This window comes from Lissotriton vulgaris, chromosome 5, assembly GCF_964263255.1.
Source record: "Lissotriton vulgaris chromosome 5, aLisVul1.2, whole genome shotgun sequence".
NCBI classification, from domain to species: Eukaryota; Metazoa; Chordata; class Amphibia; order Caudata; family Salamandridae; genus Lissotriton; species Lissotriton vulgaris.
The window spans coordinates 1472191462-1472212000 of NC_141693.1; the positions used below are offsets into that span (position 1 = coordinate 1472191462).

Sequence of the window (20539 nt, forward strand, 5' to 3'; positions counted from 1 at the left end):
CTGGAACAGAAAAAATACAATTATCCACATTTTATTCAAACTGTGAGCAAAAGGGCAAGGGGAAGTTAAGGGGCATTTTTTGTCCCATTTAGTAGTAAAAGAGTTTAGTGGCAAGTTGCTGATTCTGAACTTTAGATACAGAATATTTGATTGGGCAGGGAATATCCTATCCAGGTATGGTACAACGGTAAAACAGTGTTTGTGACTAAGGAATTTCTCAGTGATGCTCCCCACATTTTGGTCTTTCCAAATTTGATCCAGCAGAAGGTCCCAGTAAACTTATTTCATTTTGGTAAAGGATATCTTTTGATTGTGAAGCAGTGATGAACTAAAGCTCATTCAATATAATGAGCTCACACAAGGTGTTGGTAATGGCCTTCTTAGCGGAAATTGCCCCAAAATGTTTCACTTTTTCCTCCTAGTCTTTGCCGACTCTCTCCGCCTAACCTTAGGAATCTGGGCACCTTCCCACTGTACTGCAGGAGAATGCGCATTTGTCCGCCTTCCCGCCCTTATTTGGGCTGGGGGTTCATACGCGATGGGTTTTGTTGCTGTACCTTTGTATTCACTGTGAACGGGTACACCAAATACCTGGGGCGGGGACAGCACTGGGCAGTAGTGGGACATAGCACCAATTGTGCCACCCACCGAATAGCCTGTCAACCCTGTATCGGGTATGCCATTGCAAACCTGTGGGGCGCATTTGCGCCCCTGCCTAGGTTGGCATCACTTACGCCTAACCCAACCCTGAGTGGGTCATCCTATACCACGATGGCACCCCCTATGGATGCCCTGATGGGCGCCAGGGGTGTTGGTAGGCGGAATGGCTGGCGGGTGCAATGGATATCCCCGGCCACAGTTAGAGAGGAACCCTTCAAAGAGAGCTACCGCTGCCATGGAGTTCGGCTCTTCCCATGGGAGCCTCCTGGGGTGTTTCTGATTCTCTTGTGTGCCCTCCGGGCCCAGAGCATGTCATCACTGTCAAGGCAATGTGGAAGTGTGGTCGCCTTCCTACACAGATTAGGAAGAGTTCAAGTTCAAGTTCGGGCATTTATATAGCGCACTGCTCACCCAGAGGGTCTCAAGGTGCTTGGGAAGGGGTTCATTATTTGTCGAATAGCCAGGTTTTAAGTTCTTTTCTGAAGGAGATGTGATTATGAGTAAGGGGGAGGCGAGTGGGGAGTGAGTTCCAGGTCTTGGCCGCCAGGAAGGAGAAGGATCTTCCTCCCATGGGGGATTTCCGGATGCGCGGGACTGCGGCGAGGGCTTGATTGGACGATCTTAGTTGGCGGGTGGGTTTGTAGAAGGACAGTCGAGTGTTGAGGCATTCCGGTCCTAGATTGTAGAGGGCCTTGTGTGCGTGGGTGAGAAGACGGAATATAATCCTTTTGTTGACGGGAAGCCAGTGGAGGTCTTTTAGGTGTCCGGTGATGTGATCTTGGCGAGGGATGTCCAATATGAGTCTCGCTGATCCGTTTTGGATGCGTTGGAGTTTTTTCTGTAATTTTGCTGTGATTCCAGCGTATAGTGTGTTACCATAGTCCAGTCGACTTGTGACCAGTGCGTGGGTGACCGTCTTTCTTGTCTCGAGGGGGATCCAGCGGAAGATCTTTTTGAGAATGCGAAGTACGTTGAAGCAGGAGGATGAGACTGCGTTGACTTGTCTGGACATCGAGAGAGAGGAGTCTAGGATAAAGCCAAGGTTACGTGCATGGTCTGTGGGTGTGGGTGCTGTGCCCAGAGCGGAAGGCCACCAAGAGTTGTCCCAGGCAGAGGGGGAAGATCCTAGGATGAGCACCTCTGTTTTGTCTGAGTTGAGTTTTAGGCGGCTGTGTTTCAACCATTCGGCTACTTCTTTCATGCCTTCGTGCAGATTGGTTTTGGCGGTGTTGGGGTCTTTGGTGAGGGAGAGGATTAATTGGGTGTCGTCGGCGTAAGAGATGATGTTGAGGTTGTGTTGGTGCGCGATGGATGCGAGTGGGCTCATGTAAACGTTGAAGAGGGTGGGACTGAGTGATGATCCTTGTGGAACTCCGCAGATGACTTCAGTGGCCTCTGAGTTGAATGGAGGAAGTCGGACTCTCTGAGTTCTCCCAGTTAGGAACGAGATGATCCAGTCCAAGGCTTTGCCTTGTATGCCGATGTTGCTGAGGCGTTGTATGAGGGAGCTGTGGCAGACTGTGTCGAAAGCGGCGGAGAGGTCGAGTAGGATGAGGGCAACTGTATCTCCGTTATTCAGAAGTGTTCGGATGTCGTCTGTTGCTGCAATGAGGGCGATTTCGGTGCTGTGTTTGGCTCGAAATCCGGATTGAGAGGGGTCGAGGGAGTTGTTGGATTCAAGGAAGGCGGCGAGCTGGCTGTTGACGGCTTTCTCAATGACTTTGGCCGGGAATGGGAGGAGGGATATGGGTCGGTAGTTTTTGAGTTCGGAGGGGTCTGCTGTGGGTTTCTTCAAAAGGGCGCTGAGTTCGGCGTGTTTCCAGCTTTCTGGGAAGGTGGCAGAGTTGAACGAGCAGTTGATGACATCACGGAGATGGGGTGCGATGATGGAGTCGGCTTTGTTGAAGATGTGGTGGGGGCAGGGGTCGGTTGGCGAGCCAGAGTGGATTGAGTTCATTAGGCGGATGGTGTCTTCAGTGGTGATTGGGTTCCAGGCGCTAAGGATGTTAGTTGGCGGGGTAGGATCTGAGGGAGGAGGGGAGGGTTTGTCGCTGGGAGTATTCTCGAAGCTGTTGTGGATGTCGGCAATTTTGTTGTAGAAGAAGGAGGATAGCGCATCGCAGAGATCTTGGGAGGGAGTGATGTCGTTAGATGCTGCGGTGGGGTTGGTGAATTCTTTGACGATGTTGAAAAGTTCCTTGCTGATTCTACTCCTGAGGCACAGCCGGGAGCATTTTTTAACAAAGAAAGTTGCGTTTGAATTTATAATTTGTGTGTTCTGAATTGTTTTAAAACTCTCACCTCCCTTCCTCGACTGAACCACGATTGGGGCATAATTCCTACCTTGACACCGCCGCACAGCAGAGCTAAACGCTGCAGCGGGATCGCCCAGTTCTTCACCGCCATCAGCGAGTGAGCCGGTCCTCTGGCCACGCCCACTCGCTCGAGGCCACGCCCCTTCCGCCTACATAAACCGAGCTGAATGCGAGCTCCGGTTAGATTCTACTCCTGAGGCACAGCCGGGAGCATTTTTTAACAAAGAAAGTTGCGTTTGAATTTATAATTTGTGTGTTCTGAATTGTTTTAAAACTCTCACCTCCCTTCCTCGACTGAACCACGATTGGGGCATAATTCCTACCTTGACACCGCCGCGCAGCATAGCTAAACGCTGCAGCGGGATCGCCCAGTTCTTCGCCGCCATCAGCGAGTGAGCCGGTCCTCTGGCCACGCCCACTCGCTCGAGGCCACGCCCCCTCCGCCTACAAAAACATGTGCACTTCACGTACGCGCAGCGGACGGGCGCAGCGGGCGCGCCGTCAGCGCGCCAAAGGCGCGCCTAAGGCAAGCCCGTCTGGGCCCTTCTGGGCCCAGCCGGACCCAGGCCCAGGGATTCTGCCCGTTTCACCTCACGACCGTTTGGTATACTCAAGTGACATGCTCCGGGCTCTCCACCCGGAAAAAAATCAGGATTGTCACTACATCCACGCAGAAGGTAAACCCTATATCAACTGCGAACGCTGTAACCCAGTCACTCAGACCTCGGGCAATCCGGGACTACAGATGGGCCTTCTCAACTGTCGGTCCCTCCCTAAGCATGCGCACGAAACCAACTTGCTGATACAGGACCAAGGTTTGGACGTGCTGTTTCTTACAGAAACCTGGCTCTCTGTTTGGTCAGACTCTGATATTATCAACGCCCTTCCCCCAGGATACCTTATTCAAACTCTTCATAGACCTCCGGGTAGAGGAGGGGGCCTTGCAATAATCCACAGAGAACACCTTGTCTGTAGGTCCAGCAATGCCAGCATTGAAGACTGTGAAAGCTGTCACTTCGCTCTTCAAACATCCCCGGCACACTCCCTTTCAGGGCTATTGATCTACCGGCCTCCGGGAACTCCAGGGAAATTCCTTAACGCTCTCACTGACACTGTGTCACAGCTAGCTACTTTCTCCCCTAACTTCCTCCTCGTGGGCGACCTCAATCTCCACCCAACAGACCCCACAGATCTAACAGCGTCAGATCTCCTTCTGGACCTTATGTCATTCAACATTAGACTAGTTAATACAAGACCAACCCACAACAAGGGACACCTTCTGGATCCTGTCCTCACTAACATCATGGACATCACCACTGGCCCTCCCCTTCCTCTCCCCTGGACAGATCACTTCTTAGTCCCCATCTCGTGGTATTTCTTTGTAGCACCCACCCAACACCCCAAAACCCGGGTGACTGACCGGCGCTGGCACAAATTTGTTCCAGGCGAATGGACCACCAGCCTTATGAATTCTATCCCTGCCTTCTCCACCGATCCAATCAACGCCGATAAACAGTTCAACTCTTGGCTTACATCCTCATTGGACAAACTCCTCCCCAAAACCACCACCCTCAAGCATACCAAAAGAGTGAGCCCTGCCCCTTGGTACACTCCGGGGCTCAATCTTTTACGAAAGGAATGTAAAAGAATGGAACGATCCTGGAGGAAGGATAAGTCAACTGCAAAGAAGGATGCCTACCACACTTCATTACAAATTTACAAGACCGCTCTTCGCAAGACTAAAAGTACATTCTTCCAGGAAAGAATGGAAAACTCCTCCTGCTCCTGCAAGGAATCTTCTATTATTTTAAAAGAACTTCTTAAGGTCCCAGACCCCGGACCTAGAACTCCACCAGACCCTAAAGCAGATGAGGAAAAATGCCGTAAACTGGCCAACTTCTTTGAGGAGAAGATCTAGAAAATCCTTGCCTCTATCCCATCCACCAACTTGAGCGAGGAAAAAGAGACCAACACTACTCTCACTTCCCCCTGTCTAACTTCCTGGGGACCAGTGACTGTCGAAGAGGTCGGAAGCACGCTAGACACCATCAAAAGCGGATCTCCCAGGGACCCCGCCCCGCTACATATCCTTAAGAAAGTGGCTCCCACCATCGTTCCCCCCCTTACCCATCTCATCAATGCCTCACTGCAACAGGGAGTCGTCCCCCCCAGCTGGAAGGCTGCAGTCGTCAGGGCCCTATTGAAAAAACCCTCTCTGGATCCATCGGACTTGGCCAATTACAGGTCAATCTCACTTCTTCCCGGATCCAGTAAGATTGCTGAAAAGCTTGAAAAAACTCTCACAATTTTTGGAAATCAATAATCGGCTTAAAAGCTCGCAGACTGGATTCCGCCCAGGGCAGGGTACCGACATCGCCCTCCTCGCAGCGGTGGAGGAGGCCAGAGCACTTCTGGACGCGGGGGGATCAGTGGCAGTGATCCTCCTGGACCTCAGTGCGGCCTTCGACACCGTCAATCACCAGCTCCTTATTCACCGACTTAGGAATATCGGTGTGGAGGGAACCGCACTGACCTGGCTTACGTCCTTTCTGAGCCAACGCTCTTTTCAGATCTGGGAGAATGACACCCGCTCCCCCGTAACACCCCTCCAATGCGGCGTGCCTTAGGGTTCTTCCCTGAGCCCGACATTATTTAATGTCTACATGTCCCCATTGGAGGAGGTTGTCAATCCGTTTGGAGTGAGTATCGTCAGCTACGCTGACGACACTCAATTAGTGGTGTCCCTATCTCACCCAAGTCAAGAACCAGTGGACTTATACAACTGTCTGACGCAGATACAAGGATGGATGAACAGCTCATCTTTGAAACTTAACGGTTCAAAGACAGACATTCTCCTCCTTGGTCAGAAGGGGCTGTCCCTTTCACAGAACATCTGGCCCCCCTGTCTGGGTGCGCCTCCAGACCCGAAGTCCGAGATTAAAAGCCTGGGTATTTGGCTCGAAAGAGATCTGTCTTTTACGACACAAGCCAAAAAAGTTGCTGGGACATGCTTTGGGCTACTCAAGTCGATCAGGAAGATTCTGCCTCTACTTCCTTCCACCTCTGAAAAACTGTTAATCCAAGGCCTTATCTTATCAAGGCTGGATTACAGCAACACCATCTACCTAGGCGCCCCTGAGGCTACCCTAAACAAACTACAAAGGATACAGAATGCCGCAGCCCGAATCCTCACCAATACCCCTGCCAGAGCTTCGGCCAAACCAGCCTTGAAGATTCTCCACTGGCTCCCAGTGAGAGAGCGAGTGAAATTCAAGGCCCTATGTCTGGCTCACAGACTTCTACAAAACAAAGGCTCCCCTATTTTAAGAAAATTTATCAGACCATACAAAGCCCCAAGATCCTTACGATCCGACCAGGAATATCTTATCATCATCCCTAGAGTCAAGAAGGCACGCACGGGTGGAAGGCGCTTCTCTGTCCACACTGCACGCCTTTGGAACGCGTTACCCCGCGACCTTAGAACAGAGCCAGACTATCTCCGATTCAGGAAGCGGTTGAAGACTCATCTCTTTCCCTAAATGCTGACTCCTCCCCCTTGTCCCCACTGACCCGCAGTTGTATGGATCTTAGCGCTGGAATACTCACGGGTGACTACGCGCTTTATAAAATTTAATAATAATAATAATAATAATAATAATTGTGAGTGTTGTTGTCGAGACGATCCTTGAATGCTGTTTTTTTGGCGGATCAAATCAGTTGGTGGTGTTTGCGGGTGGCTGCCTTGAGGGTGGCCATGTTGTCGGTGGTTGGGTTTTTTCTCCATGTTTTCTCCAAGGTGCGGCATAGCTTCTTGGATTTTTTTAGGTCATCATTGAACCAGGGAGCCTTTTTGCTGGCTGATTTGATCTGGTGCTTTTTCAGGGGTGCTAATTCGTCAGCACTGTGGGTGATCCATTGGTTGAGATTGGTGGCCGCTTGGTTTGGGTCCAATGGGAGGGTGGGGGGGTTTTGGTTGAGTGAAGTGAGGAGTTGGTCGGAGGTGATTTTGTTCCAGTTTCTCAGAGGAATAGGTTGTGGGCGGTTGTGGGTCAGGGTGGTTTTGTAGCACTAACGCAACATTACGAAACTTGGGCTGGTCTGCCAACGCAGACCGGGGTGTGCGCACTGACCCTAGTGTTGTTTCGAATACGTGTCCTGCCTGGCGTTGCAGGCTGGCGGATGTGCACTGACACCTATGGCATTGTGGATAGGTGCCCAGCTTGCCATTGCGGGATGCTGAGCGTATACCTGCCTCCCCGGTGTTCCAACCTCCGGGTCAGGCTTGCCGGTGCAGGCCTATGTTGGCGCACTTACATTCAAGGTGCTAGGGCCGGCGTGAGCCATGTGCCTGGCCTGGCAGCATGAAGGTGCATGTGCCATTCCTATCCGTTTTGGGAAGTGATGCTAATTCAATGTTCTAAAACACAGGGATCTGTCATTGTTGGTATCTATTGTGAGCAAATTCATGAGCAGCTTGCCATTGTAGGCTGCTGTAAGTGTGCACCCGCAACTCTGCTGCCAGTGATGGTGTGTGCTGTGAGTACACACAAAAACACGTATTAGTTGAAACTGTGTCCAGTCTGCTGTGCAGACTTGTCCGGGAGCACTTGCACTCCAAGTGCCGGGAACTGTGTCCCACCTGCCATTGCAGGTTGTGTGTGCTCTAGCGAATGTGCGCCCAGGTAGTGAGGAATACCTATGTGTGTCCTTACTATCTATGAGGCCAGCTCTTCCCATAGGTTAACATGGGATGGTGGTTGATATTACTTCAGACTGCAATAGTGGATTGCAGTGGAGTAGCCTAATGATGTTTCAAATCAATGGATTTGCAGTGCCAAATGCTTTCCATTGTTAAAGGGGGTTTTGGCGTAACTCGCTTAGAAATGCCACTTTTAGAATATGGACATTTCTATGTTCCAAGAGTCTCAGGGGTCAGGGGGAACTCATCTGTGCATTTCCCACACAACAGCTATAAACCATGGGCATCCCACGGGAACGGCAGACCTTTGCCATTTGAGAACTGAATGGTATAGATTGAAAATAGAGGTTATGACACTTAGCCTCCAGAGGCCGGATCATCGCCCCACTAAAGATTAAGATCGACATTCAATGGCCCTAATCCAGACAGGCCTACAATTTAGGGGAGACATCTGTGGTTCAAAGGTAAGCTCACTAATCCACCCCAAACTTCAAAGCCACATGACAGTATAACTATGGGTGCCATCCTTCAGCAAAGGGTGAGATACAGTTGTGGGATGTAGACCTAATAACCCGGACTGCATGGTGCACTTTGCAAGGACTCTGTTGTGCACATGGAGGATAACATTATGAATAGTGGCTGGCCTGGGTCAATGAGCTGCTAAAGTGTGGCACCCTGAATTGTGCTCTCCAAAGGCCCGACCGCAGGCCTCTTGTTCTCCCAGAGATATAAGGGACATCAAATATCTCCCACAACGGACCTACACCATCTACCAGGGACATCTGGAGAGCAGTGCCCTCTCAAGTGCAGACCTTGGCTACTAAATCCCAACTTGTAGTGTGGTGCGAATGGGGAATTTAAGACTTGTGTGTGGGGACCAGATTACCTAGTGCTGAGCCCCAGAAATGTTGCCTGCATCTTAGGTGTTTGGTTAATGTACTGTGGGATCATGACACTCGTAAGTGTCTAGTCGGCTGTGAATGGATTAATTAGCTGCTTGACTTTGCCTGGCCGGATTCGCAGATTGTCCTGCATCTCTCTCGTGCAACATGCTAAATGCATACTTTTTGCATGCAATGTCCGATTCACAGGGTGCGACCCTCAGAGGTATCTCATTCTACACCATGCCGCTCTACTGAACTTGCGCCTGTATGTGACCAGACTGGTCTGGTGCAACTTGTATCATCGCACACCGGGCATAATGCTGCATTTCTAGGGAGGTACCGAGTTGCATCTCTTTGATGTTTGTGACCAGAATTGCCTGGTGCAACCCAGTTCAAAGTGCCCCAGTTGCTGTGCCTCCTTTTCAGGGAGGTGCGGAATTTGCAACTTATCGCATTTGGAAACTGAATTGCTTGGTGCTAGTTATCTTTCATCTGGGGGTATAGGACAATAGGGATGAAGCAAAGGGTGAAGGCAGGCTGGGTCCACGGTGTCTGCAACTTGTTATCCATTGAGTCGCTGTGTACCAGTAGCACCGCATAAGGGTGCTTAGTGGGTATGTGTGCGAGGGTGTTTCGTGCGGACTGGGCTAGTACCTGTTGCATCGTGTAGTAGTGCGAGTGAGTGTGTGACTGGGAGTGATAGTCAGCGGGCCACCTGTGATTCACGACACTGGCCTGTGGTGCCAAAAGCACAATAAATTTGCTATTGGGCTTACCCGCATGACTCTGACCCACAGAGCTGATAAAAAGTGTTCTTATTTGTTGTATGTACATAACTTTGATATTGTTGTGTCCCAGGGTGTACCCTATAACTGTGTGTGACTGTAGTATCAGGATTGCTTGGGTGGACCTCGGGTGGACAGCTTGTCACACTGCATAAGGGTGCACTCACTCTCTATGGGGGTAGATTAGGAATTGTCCACAGAGTGCATACTATTGATATTATAGCAGTACGAGTGAACCTAGTACTGCAAGTAATATTTCCAAATGTGATTTATGCCTCAAAGTATATGATGTTCATGTTATAATGATTGAATATAAACGTTATTTTACATACATCCTGTGTGAAGTCTCTGTTGTGACACTCAGTGTATTTATCGCGAGTGACTGCTGTGCCTTCGCTTTACACACTGCCTCTGAGGAAAGCCTGATTGCTCTCTGCCAAGCTACCCAAGGGTGAGTTCATGTTATACAGCGAGTGTAATCACCCGCCCTTGACGGGAGCCTTAGGATCTGCCTACCCGGGGGAATCCCTTCAGCCAACCTAAAAGAACTGGTTCCAACATGGGACATCTTAGATGGGGTTGTAAAGCAATAGATGACATCTATGACCCACACCTCGTCCTGGTGATGGATTTGAGGAGCGAGAGGCCTACTTTACCAGCGAGAAGGCTGACTGCAGGAACAGTGAAGTATGTACTTCTTGCTGATGGACTCTGAAAACCAGTTTTAAGGTCTCTATTTGTTTTTTTTTTTTGTTTACTCGTTTTGTAATAGTTAATGTATTTGTTATACCTATTGTAAGTGGGTCTTCTTTACCTGCTTTAATGTGCATCCTGATAATTTCGTAAGAAATCGAGGTAATTGACCACTCTTTGGCCCTTAAGTATGTTATTTGTGGGCTTCAGAGAAATATGTTTAGTAGGCCGGAAGCAGCAGTGCTGCCATTTTTTTCCTCTTACAATAAGCTAGACGAAGAACCTCCTTAAATCATATAGCCGAAGGGACATTTCTCTTTGTGTTGTAAAATCAGCCTTAAGTATAACATAACATGTACTTAAAGGTGATGTTGGGATCAATCCAATGAGATCCAACAGGACCAAGTAGGATAAGGCAAAAAAGGAGGTTACTGCCAATATTAAAAAAACCTACTGACATACTCGCACTAAGTTATAGGAGATATAAAACAACACTACACTTTGCAGTAGTATTGCTTTAAAGAAGGAGCGCGCTCATTATAATGAGTGCGTTCCTTATTTAAAAAGTTATTTCTGAAAGGAAGTGGTCTTGGCGGTGGGCCACAGGAAGTTGAGCGTCAATTATGAAAAATTGTCAGTATTATTTACACTGAAAATACTCACCAGTGCACACAACGTGTGGCCCTCGTCGTTGTATGTGGTGTTCACTTTGCAGTAGTGTTGTGTAGCTGGTTCACATGGTCAACTATCTGTACGATCAAATAGAGGCATGCTGGCAAAGGTAGGCCCAGAGCACTGCTGAGTCATACAGAATGTTGAGCATCGCCAGATCAGACCAGCAGGGACAGAGGGAATAGAGTCTGATACCCACCCAATAATGACTGTTGACCATTGTTTCCAAATAAAGTGTTGCTCTTTTATTACTGTCACTAGTACGATTTTAATCACAGAGTATTACATTTTATAGTGCAATTGTTTTTTTGTTACCTCATACGATGACAACAATAAGTCTTTAACATCTGAGTGCACATGTGATATTTTCCTGTAGAAGTTAGATAAACTATTGAATATTCTTAGCTATCCTAAAGTATTTTACTGGAGAGTTTCCTCCTCTATAATCGAACCTACATAATAAACGATAGTTGACACTACAATAGCTGTTAATGTTCTCCATCCCTCCAAGCTCCCATATCACATCAACTGTTTGAGGCCCCAAAATGAGAAAAACGCCTCATTTTAACAAACGATCTAAAACATTAATGTGTCAATATTATTTTCATCTATCCAACATCAAACACAAAGGCATGTGCCACTTTCCCAATTAAAAACCAACACGTATCATACTCATACTAGCTACGATGCACCACTGTTGCACAACGGTGAGTCTTCACAAGATCCCAACCCTGCCATGACCAGGCAGTAGGCCTGAGTGCTGCACAATGATGTCTGTCTCCCTCCCTTAAGTATCAGCTAACAATGTACTTTTTTTGCTACTGGTTTTCAGTAGCTCTCCAAGATGCGCATGCGTGGGGAATGTAGCAGGGTTACGACACCAGTGAAGCCTGTGCCTATCGGAAAAGTAATGCACTGACCTGCAAGAAGATGGCTGAGTCCTTCTGGTAGATCCGCACAAGCTGCAAGTTGGAGATGGTGTCGATGCCTCCCATTGCCAGACCCGCCACAGCCAGCACCACAGCCAGTGCCACCACATTGTTGCAGAATGGGATGATGGCAAACACAAGCGAGATGGCGAGGGAGGAGAGGAAGAGGATGGTCAGCGACTGCTTCAACCTGCAATCAAAGGTCTCAGTGAGCTGGGGGACGGCCATGAGCAATGAAAAGAATGTCACCCACACCCAACAAGAATTGGCAAAGCCGGTAGGTCATGCCTATGTAAGAGCTATTGGCTTCGCCAATGTGTTTTTGCCATGTGGTACATCAGTGTGGCTGCTGTACACCACTGTTAACAGTTATTAGGAAGGAGAGTGTTGTGGAGTGGCATAGAGTAGAGTGGATCATTGTGGAGTGGCGTAGAGTGGGGTGAAGGGTTGTGGAGTGCCATACAGTGGAGAAGTGTCACGGAGTGTCGTACAGTAAAGTCTTACAGAGCGGTGTGTCATAAAGTAGAGTGTTGTAGAACTGAGTGGCATAAAGGAGAGGAGAGTGTAGTGAAGTAGAGTAAAGTAGAGTGGAGCCGAGTGGAGTGGTGTAAAGAGGAGTAAAGTTGCACAGAATATCATAGAGGGGGAGGCGTAGAGTGTTGCAGAAAGGAGTGGAATAGAGTGGAGTAGAATGGAGGGGCAAAGAGTGTCATAGAGTCAAGTGGCACAGAGTAGAGTAGAGTTTTTTGGAGTGGCGTGGAGTGTCGTAGAGTGGAGTGTCATAGAGTGGAGTATCATACAGTGTCCTAGAGTGTCGTAGAGGGGCATAGAGTGGAGTAGAGTGTTGTAGAGTTAAGTGGCCAGAGTGGAGTGAGGTAAAGGATAGTGGTGTACAGTGGGGTGGCATAGAGCGGAGTAGTGTAGTGTGAAAGAGTGGAGTATGCATGATGTGGTAGTGCATTGCCAGTACAGGCAACACATTTTCAATTGAAATAAACATTAAATTTGTACAGACAGAGTTTAGCTGTTAAAACTATAGAGCGCACAAATGGCAATGTCATCACTTAGAGTACTGATATGTTTCGATTGTATTAACATGTATGTTACCAGCACACTTAAGAATTACAAAAACATGTGCTTCATTTGTGCTCTCCTAATTCTGATATATTCTGAAATAATTGTACAATTCATTTACAGATTTACATTTTGTTGTGTGCTACAAAAAAGCCTATCTCTCACTTTGAAGTCAGAGAAAGAAAAGCAAACACCACGCTCACTTGGAAGACAGAGCCTGACAGAGCCTGACAGTTTACCTCTGTCTTTGAATGCACAGCAAATGATACAACATAGGAAAACAATGTATGGGCCTGTGTGCTGTATTCTTCCACGAGTGCTCACTTTCTGTAAACAGCTATGCTCCACAGGAGGTACTAGCTCAAGCTGGACAGCCTATAACAAATACAGCCAGCAAATCGAAAGCAAGCAAATGTGAGTTACAAACAACAGTGCTAATGGTGAGCAAAGGGCAGAATGAATTCTATGGCAGGACAGGAGGCTTCAGATTATGCTTTCTCTATTTCTTTACTACCAACAGCAGCCAATAGAAACATAGTAAAGAAAACGAAAAACTACAACTCCCATGAGCCATTAGGCAACCATAGAGAGTGCATGCTATATAAGACACCATAGAGGACAACACTTCCTCTTTCTTTGCTGCTTCGCAGCCAGTTAAGTGCTTTTCTGTATTTCATGCTTAATTGTATGTTTCATGGCACTGTTACATTGATTGTCCTGTTGTATTACCTGTACGCCGCTTTCGCTTTGTAGTTTGCTTGCAGCCGCTTTGCGCGTTGTGCTGCCACTGGCGTTTTTTCTTCAGGTTTGCATAGGACGTTGTTGTGTGATTGTGAGAGCGCGCGTTCGCCTCTCTGGCCTTGCGGGCGCCTTGTGCCCGCGTTGGTGTTTCGGTGGAGTGGGACCAGAGCTCGGGGACTTGCGCGCGCGTGTCGCGCGTCGCTCCTCTTCCGGGAAGCAGGCACGCCACCGCGCATGCGCATTGGTGGCTTTTGACGCTCCGTGTGACAGTAGCTTGTGAACGCTACGAGGCGGCGTTTCTCCTCATTGCCTCTGCCCACTTGTCTGCCGGAGAGCTCCTCTGACGCCCTCTACCTCTCGGAAGGTTTTGGGCTGCATAATTATTAGAGGCGGTGCCTAGGGTGTTCTTTACACGCAAGCTGGTCCCTCCACATTTAATCCTGATTGTTTTTGGTCGAGTTATTGCTCTACCTCCTTAGCTTGCGTGGGGCTGTCACCCCCCCTGTCGGAGTCGCTTGATTGTGACCTATTACTTGCAATTTGTTTTGCTGTGGGCTTCTAGATATACTTCGGTATATTTCTGTTTATAGTTAAATTTCTATTTTCTGCCTGTTTTCCTCAGTGGTGTGCATTGTTTATTCCAACACCATGGCAGACTACGTCGATGCTGAGGAATATTTTTATGAGGAGGAGCAGGAGGAATCATTTGAGTATGATTTAGTCGATGCCCTTGACCAGGGCGTTCAACAGTCCGTCAATACTGCATTGGTCCGTGCCATTGGGCCTCTGAAACGTCATTTGACTGAATATGCCCAGCAACAGGGTTGGATTCCATCCTCTGCTTCCAAGCATTCCTCTAAGTCACCCAGTAACCCTCACAGGTCTGACTTTGTACGTTTGGCCAGGTCTTTGTCTGCTCCTGCTCCGGACACTGAAGATACCTCTTCTTCATCATCTTCTGGTCCCTCTGGTCCCCCTCCGGCAAAAAAGTCCCGAAAGGAACATTTTGTGGACGCTTCTCCACATCCCCCAATCTTGACCTTTGAGCCTACGGATATCATACACCCTAATTCCAAAGTTTGGTGCCCTGCTCCAGAAGTCGCGGACTATATCCAAGCCCATATCTGTGACTCTTTTGATCAGGAGGTGCGTGCTCGGTTACGTTCCGAGTGCCCTCGTCCGGAGTTGGCGGACAAATTGGCTGATACTCCGGAGGTCGACCCCACAATTTTGACTTATCTTAAGAAATTTAATAAGGATCCCAAGAAGGGTATTGACCGTTCTTGGCGCCTGTGCCAAGACAAGTTACTAGATCTCCTTGGTCCTTTGACAAAAATCCTAGATCTGGGGTACCAAGCCCAAGGGGAGGCGTCTGGCATTGATCCCGATGTCCTGATTGGCTGGGCCCAAAGGGCTATCTGTCTCCTGGGGAACGCAAACTGTGCCCTTTCAACGGAACGTAGGCGTTCCATCTTGCTCAAAATGGATCCACGCTTGTCTGAGCTGGCTACTTCCGAATCCGGTGCTCTGGCTCAAGGTCTGTTATTTGGTCAGCCATTTTTGAAGGAGCTGACTAAATTTGTGGCGACCTTTAGTGGCCTGGACAAGGCGCAATCTTCTTTGCGCAGGGCGTTCCGCCCGGTTTTTGCCAAGGCCGGACGTTCAGGGGGACGTTCGTTCGGCCGAGGTTCTGGTCAACAACGTGGCCAACAGTCCCATCAGGGTGGAGGCGGACAGCGTCAGCAACAGCAACAGTCCTATTCCGGATCTAAAACCACCTTCTACCCCTCCCGAAAAGGTCGAGGCCAAGGCAACAAGGGAGGCTACGGTGGAAACCAGGGAGGACGACAGGATTACTCCTCTGCAGGTGAGCCTGATTCATTTCGACAGTGTTGTTTTGGGAGGCAGGATTCAGTGTTTTCTAGAGAATTGGCGCTCGATCTCCAGCGATGCTTGGATATTGCAGACAGTGCAGGGGTACCACATCGAGTTCTACCACCCTCCTCTTCAGGGTCCCGTCCCTTCTCCCCTTGTTTTTTCCCAACGAGATCGCGAGGTGATTTCCAAGGAAATCGATTCTCTTCTTCTCAAAGGGGCCATTGTGCGAACGACCCTCCATCCACAGGGGTTCGTCAGCAATGTGTTTCTGGTGGAGAAGAAGGGGGGAGGGTCTCGCCTTGTACTCAACCTCAAGGAATTCAACAACGGGGTGATCTATCGTCACTTCAAGATGGAGGGCATCCATCTTCTCAGGGATCTTCTTCGCAAAGGCGACTGGATGGTTCGCCTGGATTTGAAGGACGCATACTTGTCCATTCCCATCTTTCCGCCTCATCGCCGTTTTCTGGAGTTCCAATGGCTGGGGGACTGGTTCAAATACACGGTTCTCCCGTTCGGTCTCTCGTCCGCCCCATGGTGCTTCACGAAGCTCCTGCGACCCGTCATGGAATCACTGCGTGCGCGGGGGGTGAGACTTATAGTGTATCTGGACGACATTCTTTTGATGGCTCAGTGCCTTCTACAACTGCGCTCCCATTTGTCTTGGACAATCGATCTACTTCAGTCTCTCGGATTTCTAGTGAATCCGCAGAAGTCTCATTTACTGGCCACTCAATCGATAGAGTTTCTGGGTTTCCTTGTGGATTCGGTCTCTTGCCAACTTCCTTTACCTGCCCAGAAAGTCAGGTCTATCAAGAGGGAGTTGAAGTCACTGTTGTCTGCACCGAACGTATCGTTGCGGTCGATCGCTCGGATTGTCGGGCTGTTGGCTTCTTCCATTCAGGCGATATTTCCGGGTCCCCTGCATTATCGGGCCTTGCAACGTCTCAAAATCAGACACTTGCAGAAGGGTCTTCGGTATTCCGACCTGGTTCCTCTGTCCCAAGATGCGAAATTGGAAATGATGGGGTGGCTCCATCACATGGAAGCTTGGAACGGGAAAGCTCTGTTCGGCTCGACTCCGGACCTGGTTTTGGAATCGGATGCGAGTCTTTGGGGCTGGGGAGCCCGTTGCGGAGACTTGACGACGGGCGGCCGTTGGTCTCAGGACGAATTAGCCCTTCATATCAACTGCCTGGAGCTTCTGGCGGGATCGTTTGCGATTCGCAGTTTGGCTCCACAAGCCACCAGCTGTTGCATTTTGCTTCGCATGGACAACATCTCGGCGGTGCGATATGTGAACAAGTTGGGGGGAACTCGGTCGAAGTTGTTAGCAGAGATTGCGAAGGACTTCTGGCACTTCTGCCTACAGAGGAAGATCACTCTTATTGCAGGATATCTTCCAGGTCGCCAAAATCAAGTGGCCGACTGGAACTCTCGCCATCTGCTGGACTTCAGCGACTGGCGTCTTCACCCTCGGGTCTTTCACTCCCTGTCTCGCCTTTGGGGTCGCCCCTGGATCGATCTCTTCGCCTCTCGCCTCAATGCTCAACTATCCAGGTTTTACAGCTGGCGTCCGGATCCGGAGGCCATCGCCACGGATGCTTTTCTCCAGACTTGGCCTCCTCAGCTTTGCTATGCCTTTCCCCCGTTCGCGATGATTCCGCGAGTCTTGGCCAGGACGAAACAGTTTCTGTCGGAGATTGTTCTGATCACTCCTCTTTGGAGAGCTCAAGCGTGGTTTCCGGACCTTCTGGAAATGAGTTGCTCGACACCATTTCTGCTTCCAACGAGGTGGAACTTGCTGTTGGATCCTCTGCTCCAACCGCATCCTCTAGTTCTGTCGGGCCAGCTCCGTCTGGTAGCGTGGCGTCTCTCGGGGAACGCTGGAAAGTCCCTGGCTTATCTGGAGACGCTGAGAGATTTATCAGTGAAGCTTGGGCCCCCAACACGCGCAAACGTTATGCGTCAGCTTGGCGTAGGTGGTGTGATTGGTGTTCTGAACGGAATCTGGATCCCGCTTCTGCAGATATCTCTCTAGTGGTTAATTTTCTTGCTTCCATCGCTTCTGCTGGTTCTGCTTACAGGACCGTCAATTCTTTCCGCTCCGCTCTCTCTGCGGGCCATGATTTGGTCGACGGAAAGCCTGTTGGGGAACATCCTCTCATCTCTGCATTGTTACGTGGTGTGCGAATGGCTAAACCACCATGTCCGAAATATGTTGCTCTTTGGGACGTCTCCATTGTGTTGCGTTTTCTGGAGGCTTGGCCTCCCAACGCTTCTCTGTCCCGTAAGCAGTTGTCTGCGAAATTGACAATGCTTTTGTGCTTAGTATCTTGTAAGCGTGTTTGGGATGTCCGTGCGTTGGACCTCGCAGGTCGTTCTTTTTCCCCAGAAGGCGTTACTTTTACGGTTTCTAGGCGTACCAAGACTAATCTGTCTACTGTCTCTTATCCAGCGTTTCCTCACAATCCACAATTGTGTGTGGTACGCTGCATAAAGGATTATGAGGTGAGTACTGCTCCCTTTCGTCAAGATATGTCTGGACAGTTATTGATTGCTTTGTTAAAACCTTTTAAGCCTGTGGCGTCAGCTACTCTTGCTCGGTGGGTACGCTGGCTTATGTCTGAAGCAGGAATTGATACCTCCATCTTTGGAGCTCACTCCGCGAGGGGTGCCATGGCCTCTAAGGCTTTTCGTGTTGGTGTAAGTTTGCATGACATTGTGAAGACAGCTGATTGGTCTTCTGATACTGTGTTTAAGACATTTTACTTCAAACCCATTGTAGATATTGCATCTGTTGTGGTGGAACAGCTTTGAACAAGCATAATCTGAAGCCTCCTGTCCTGCCATAGAATTAAAAATTTGCAAACATTCGTGACAAGAATTTTCAATTCTATTAAGGACACGGAGGCGAGGATTATCCCACCCATTGGTATTCTACTGCATTGTTTATGTGCATCTTGGCTTTACTATGATCTGCATTGTTTTGCATTGATTTTTTTCCCCACCCTATGTGATGCGACCGTCAAAGGTTTTGGGGATATATGTTACGGCTCTGTTTTTTCTTTCAGGTTCGGACCAGAAGTGAATTGTCATCTTGGTCTTTCCGGCACCGTTTTCCGCGCCTTGGAGCTTGGATTTCCTGTGTTCCCTGATGCACCTTCGGCGCTTTTGGAGTGGTTGCCTGTTTTCCTGTTGGATTTCTTTGCGGTTCTGCCTTCGGACTTTCCTTTCTGGATGGTTGGCGGTACTTTTCTTCAAATGACTTTAGACTGTTTATGGTTCCTGGACAAAGAAAGAGGAAGTGTTGTCCTCTATGGTGTCTTATATAGCATGTACTCTCTATGGTTGCCTAAGGGCTCATGGGAGTTGTAGTTTTTCGTTTTCTTTACTATGTTTCTATTGGCTGCTGTTGGTAGTAAAGAAATAGAGAAAGCATAATCCTCGCCTCCGTGTCCTTAATAGAATTGAAAATTCTTGTCACGAATGTTTGCAAATTTTTAATTCCCAGGGAAGCTTTCAGAATGTTCCCAAGAAGACTTAAGCAACCCAGATAGCAGCACTGTCTGGTAGCCTTCCTTTTAGAAAGCATTTCGAGGCACAGTGCATGTATCCCCATTCAGTGCTGTTGGTTTAATACACAATAGCGCGTCATTCCTATAATAATGCAGTGTTTTTGGCACACAACCATGCAATATTTCTGTGGTAATTCCGTGGATTTGGCATTACCTAGTACAGCATTCCAGTGGTAATGGTGTGGATTTGAAACACTTCATGTTACGTTATTTTCATCTGTATAGAATCTGCCACTACAATGTCAATGCAGCATTCATGTAGTTACTAGGTGTATGATGCCCCCTTGTGGGTGCGCACAGGCCCAGCTTTTTTATGTGTCAGTGCAAGATTAGCTCAAGAGAATTTGTAGCGAGACCAATGCCAGTTGAAAAAACAGAATTTCAATCGTGCTTCCGGTAGTCCTCGGTCTTGGGTGTTTAGGAATTTATCCCAATCATTGTTTGGATAGTAACTTTCTTTCACGAGTAGTCCGAATGGTCATGAATGTTGCACTTCAAGCAACATTTTGTACAGTCTCGAAACCACTACTGCGTAGGAACTTCAATGGTGCAAGTAATCATGAATGAATAATCCAGGAGGGCCTCCGGCAGTGGCCACAGGACTTTGGATACACAGTGGAAGATCTGCAGGTATCACATGTATTGTCTGGTGTCGAGGTGGAATTCTTCTTTGGGGGATGGGCATGATTTGAGGGCACCATTTTGAAGCAGAGGGTCTACCATAAGGATGAAATTGTCAGACCAGGATGTCCAATGGATTGTTTTGTCGCCTATTTGCAATGCTTTGTTATTTCAAATAGGAGCCTTGTTGCAGAAGCAGGTGTGGACCTTTAGGTGATTATGTGTAGGATCCCGTATTGTTACTGTTGTCTGCAGCAGTGGGTTCATAGCACATTTACCTGGGGTGAGGATCTTGTTTAGGGGATCAGGGTTAGCTGTTCGATGGAGACCCAGCCCGGCCTTTCCAAGTCCTTGGAGTAAAAGTAGGCTAGGTCGGCCAGCCAGTGCAGTTTACAGTAAAGATTCATGTCTGGGAGTTGGAGGGCCCCCCAACACCATTTCAGATTCTAGTTTGGAAAGTTGAAGGCGAGGTTCCTGTCCATCCCAGACGTAGTCCTTGATCATCGTGGTCAGATGCAATAGTAGGTGTCTCTGGACCCCCACAGGGATCATGTCAAACAAGTAGTTGAATCGAGATCCCCTAACTATTTTGATCATCTGGATGCAGTCCCAGAAGGATAGCAGAGATTGGACTATTTTCTAAAGTCCAGAGTCGTGCTGGCCAGTAAAAGTTCCATGTTTTTTTTTAATGTGATGTGGCAAGGACATCATTGCCGATTCAGAACCGATTCAGAACCCCCCCCCCCCCCCATGTAGGCTAACATGCCAGCAACCCAGTGACACTAGGAATGGGCTATCACATTCAGAGGAGTGTGGCGGTTCACAAGGAACGCCTTGAATTTTGCCCAGCTGATCTTGTGTCCAGAGAAGTGGCCACAATCAGCCATCAGGGCCATAAGTGCTGAGAAGGACGTGTCTATCTTTGACCGGAGCATGAGCATGTTGTCTGGAAAAAACAGTAGTTTGTTTTCAGATGCAAGTGTTGGGCTGCCTGAGATCTGCACAGCCTT

The 20539-nt window shown here is 48.7% G+C and overlaps 1 protein-coding gene across 1 annotated transcript in view; it reads right to left on the reverse strand.

The window, feature by feature from the left end:
- SLC60A1 (solute carrier family 60 member 1) overlaps positions 1 to 20539 on the reverse strand; it is a 385656-nt gene that overhangs the window by 133140 nt on the left and 231977 nt on the right. The window contains exon 2 of the mRNA XM_086923437.1: positions 11629 to 11827. Within this exon, the coding sequence (XP_086779563.1) occupies positions 11629 to 11827 (199 nt within the window). The remainder of the gene's footprint in view (positions 1 to 11628; positions 11828 to 20539) is intronic.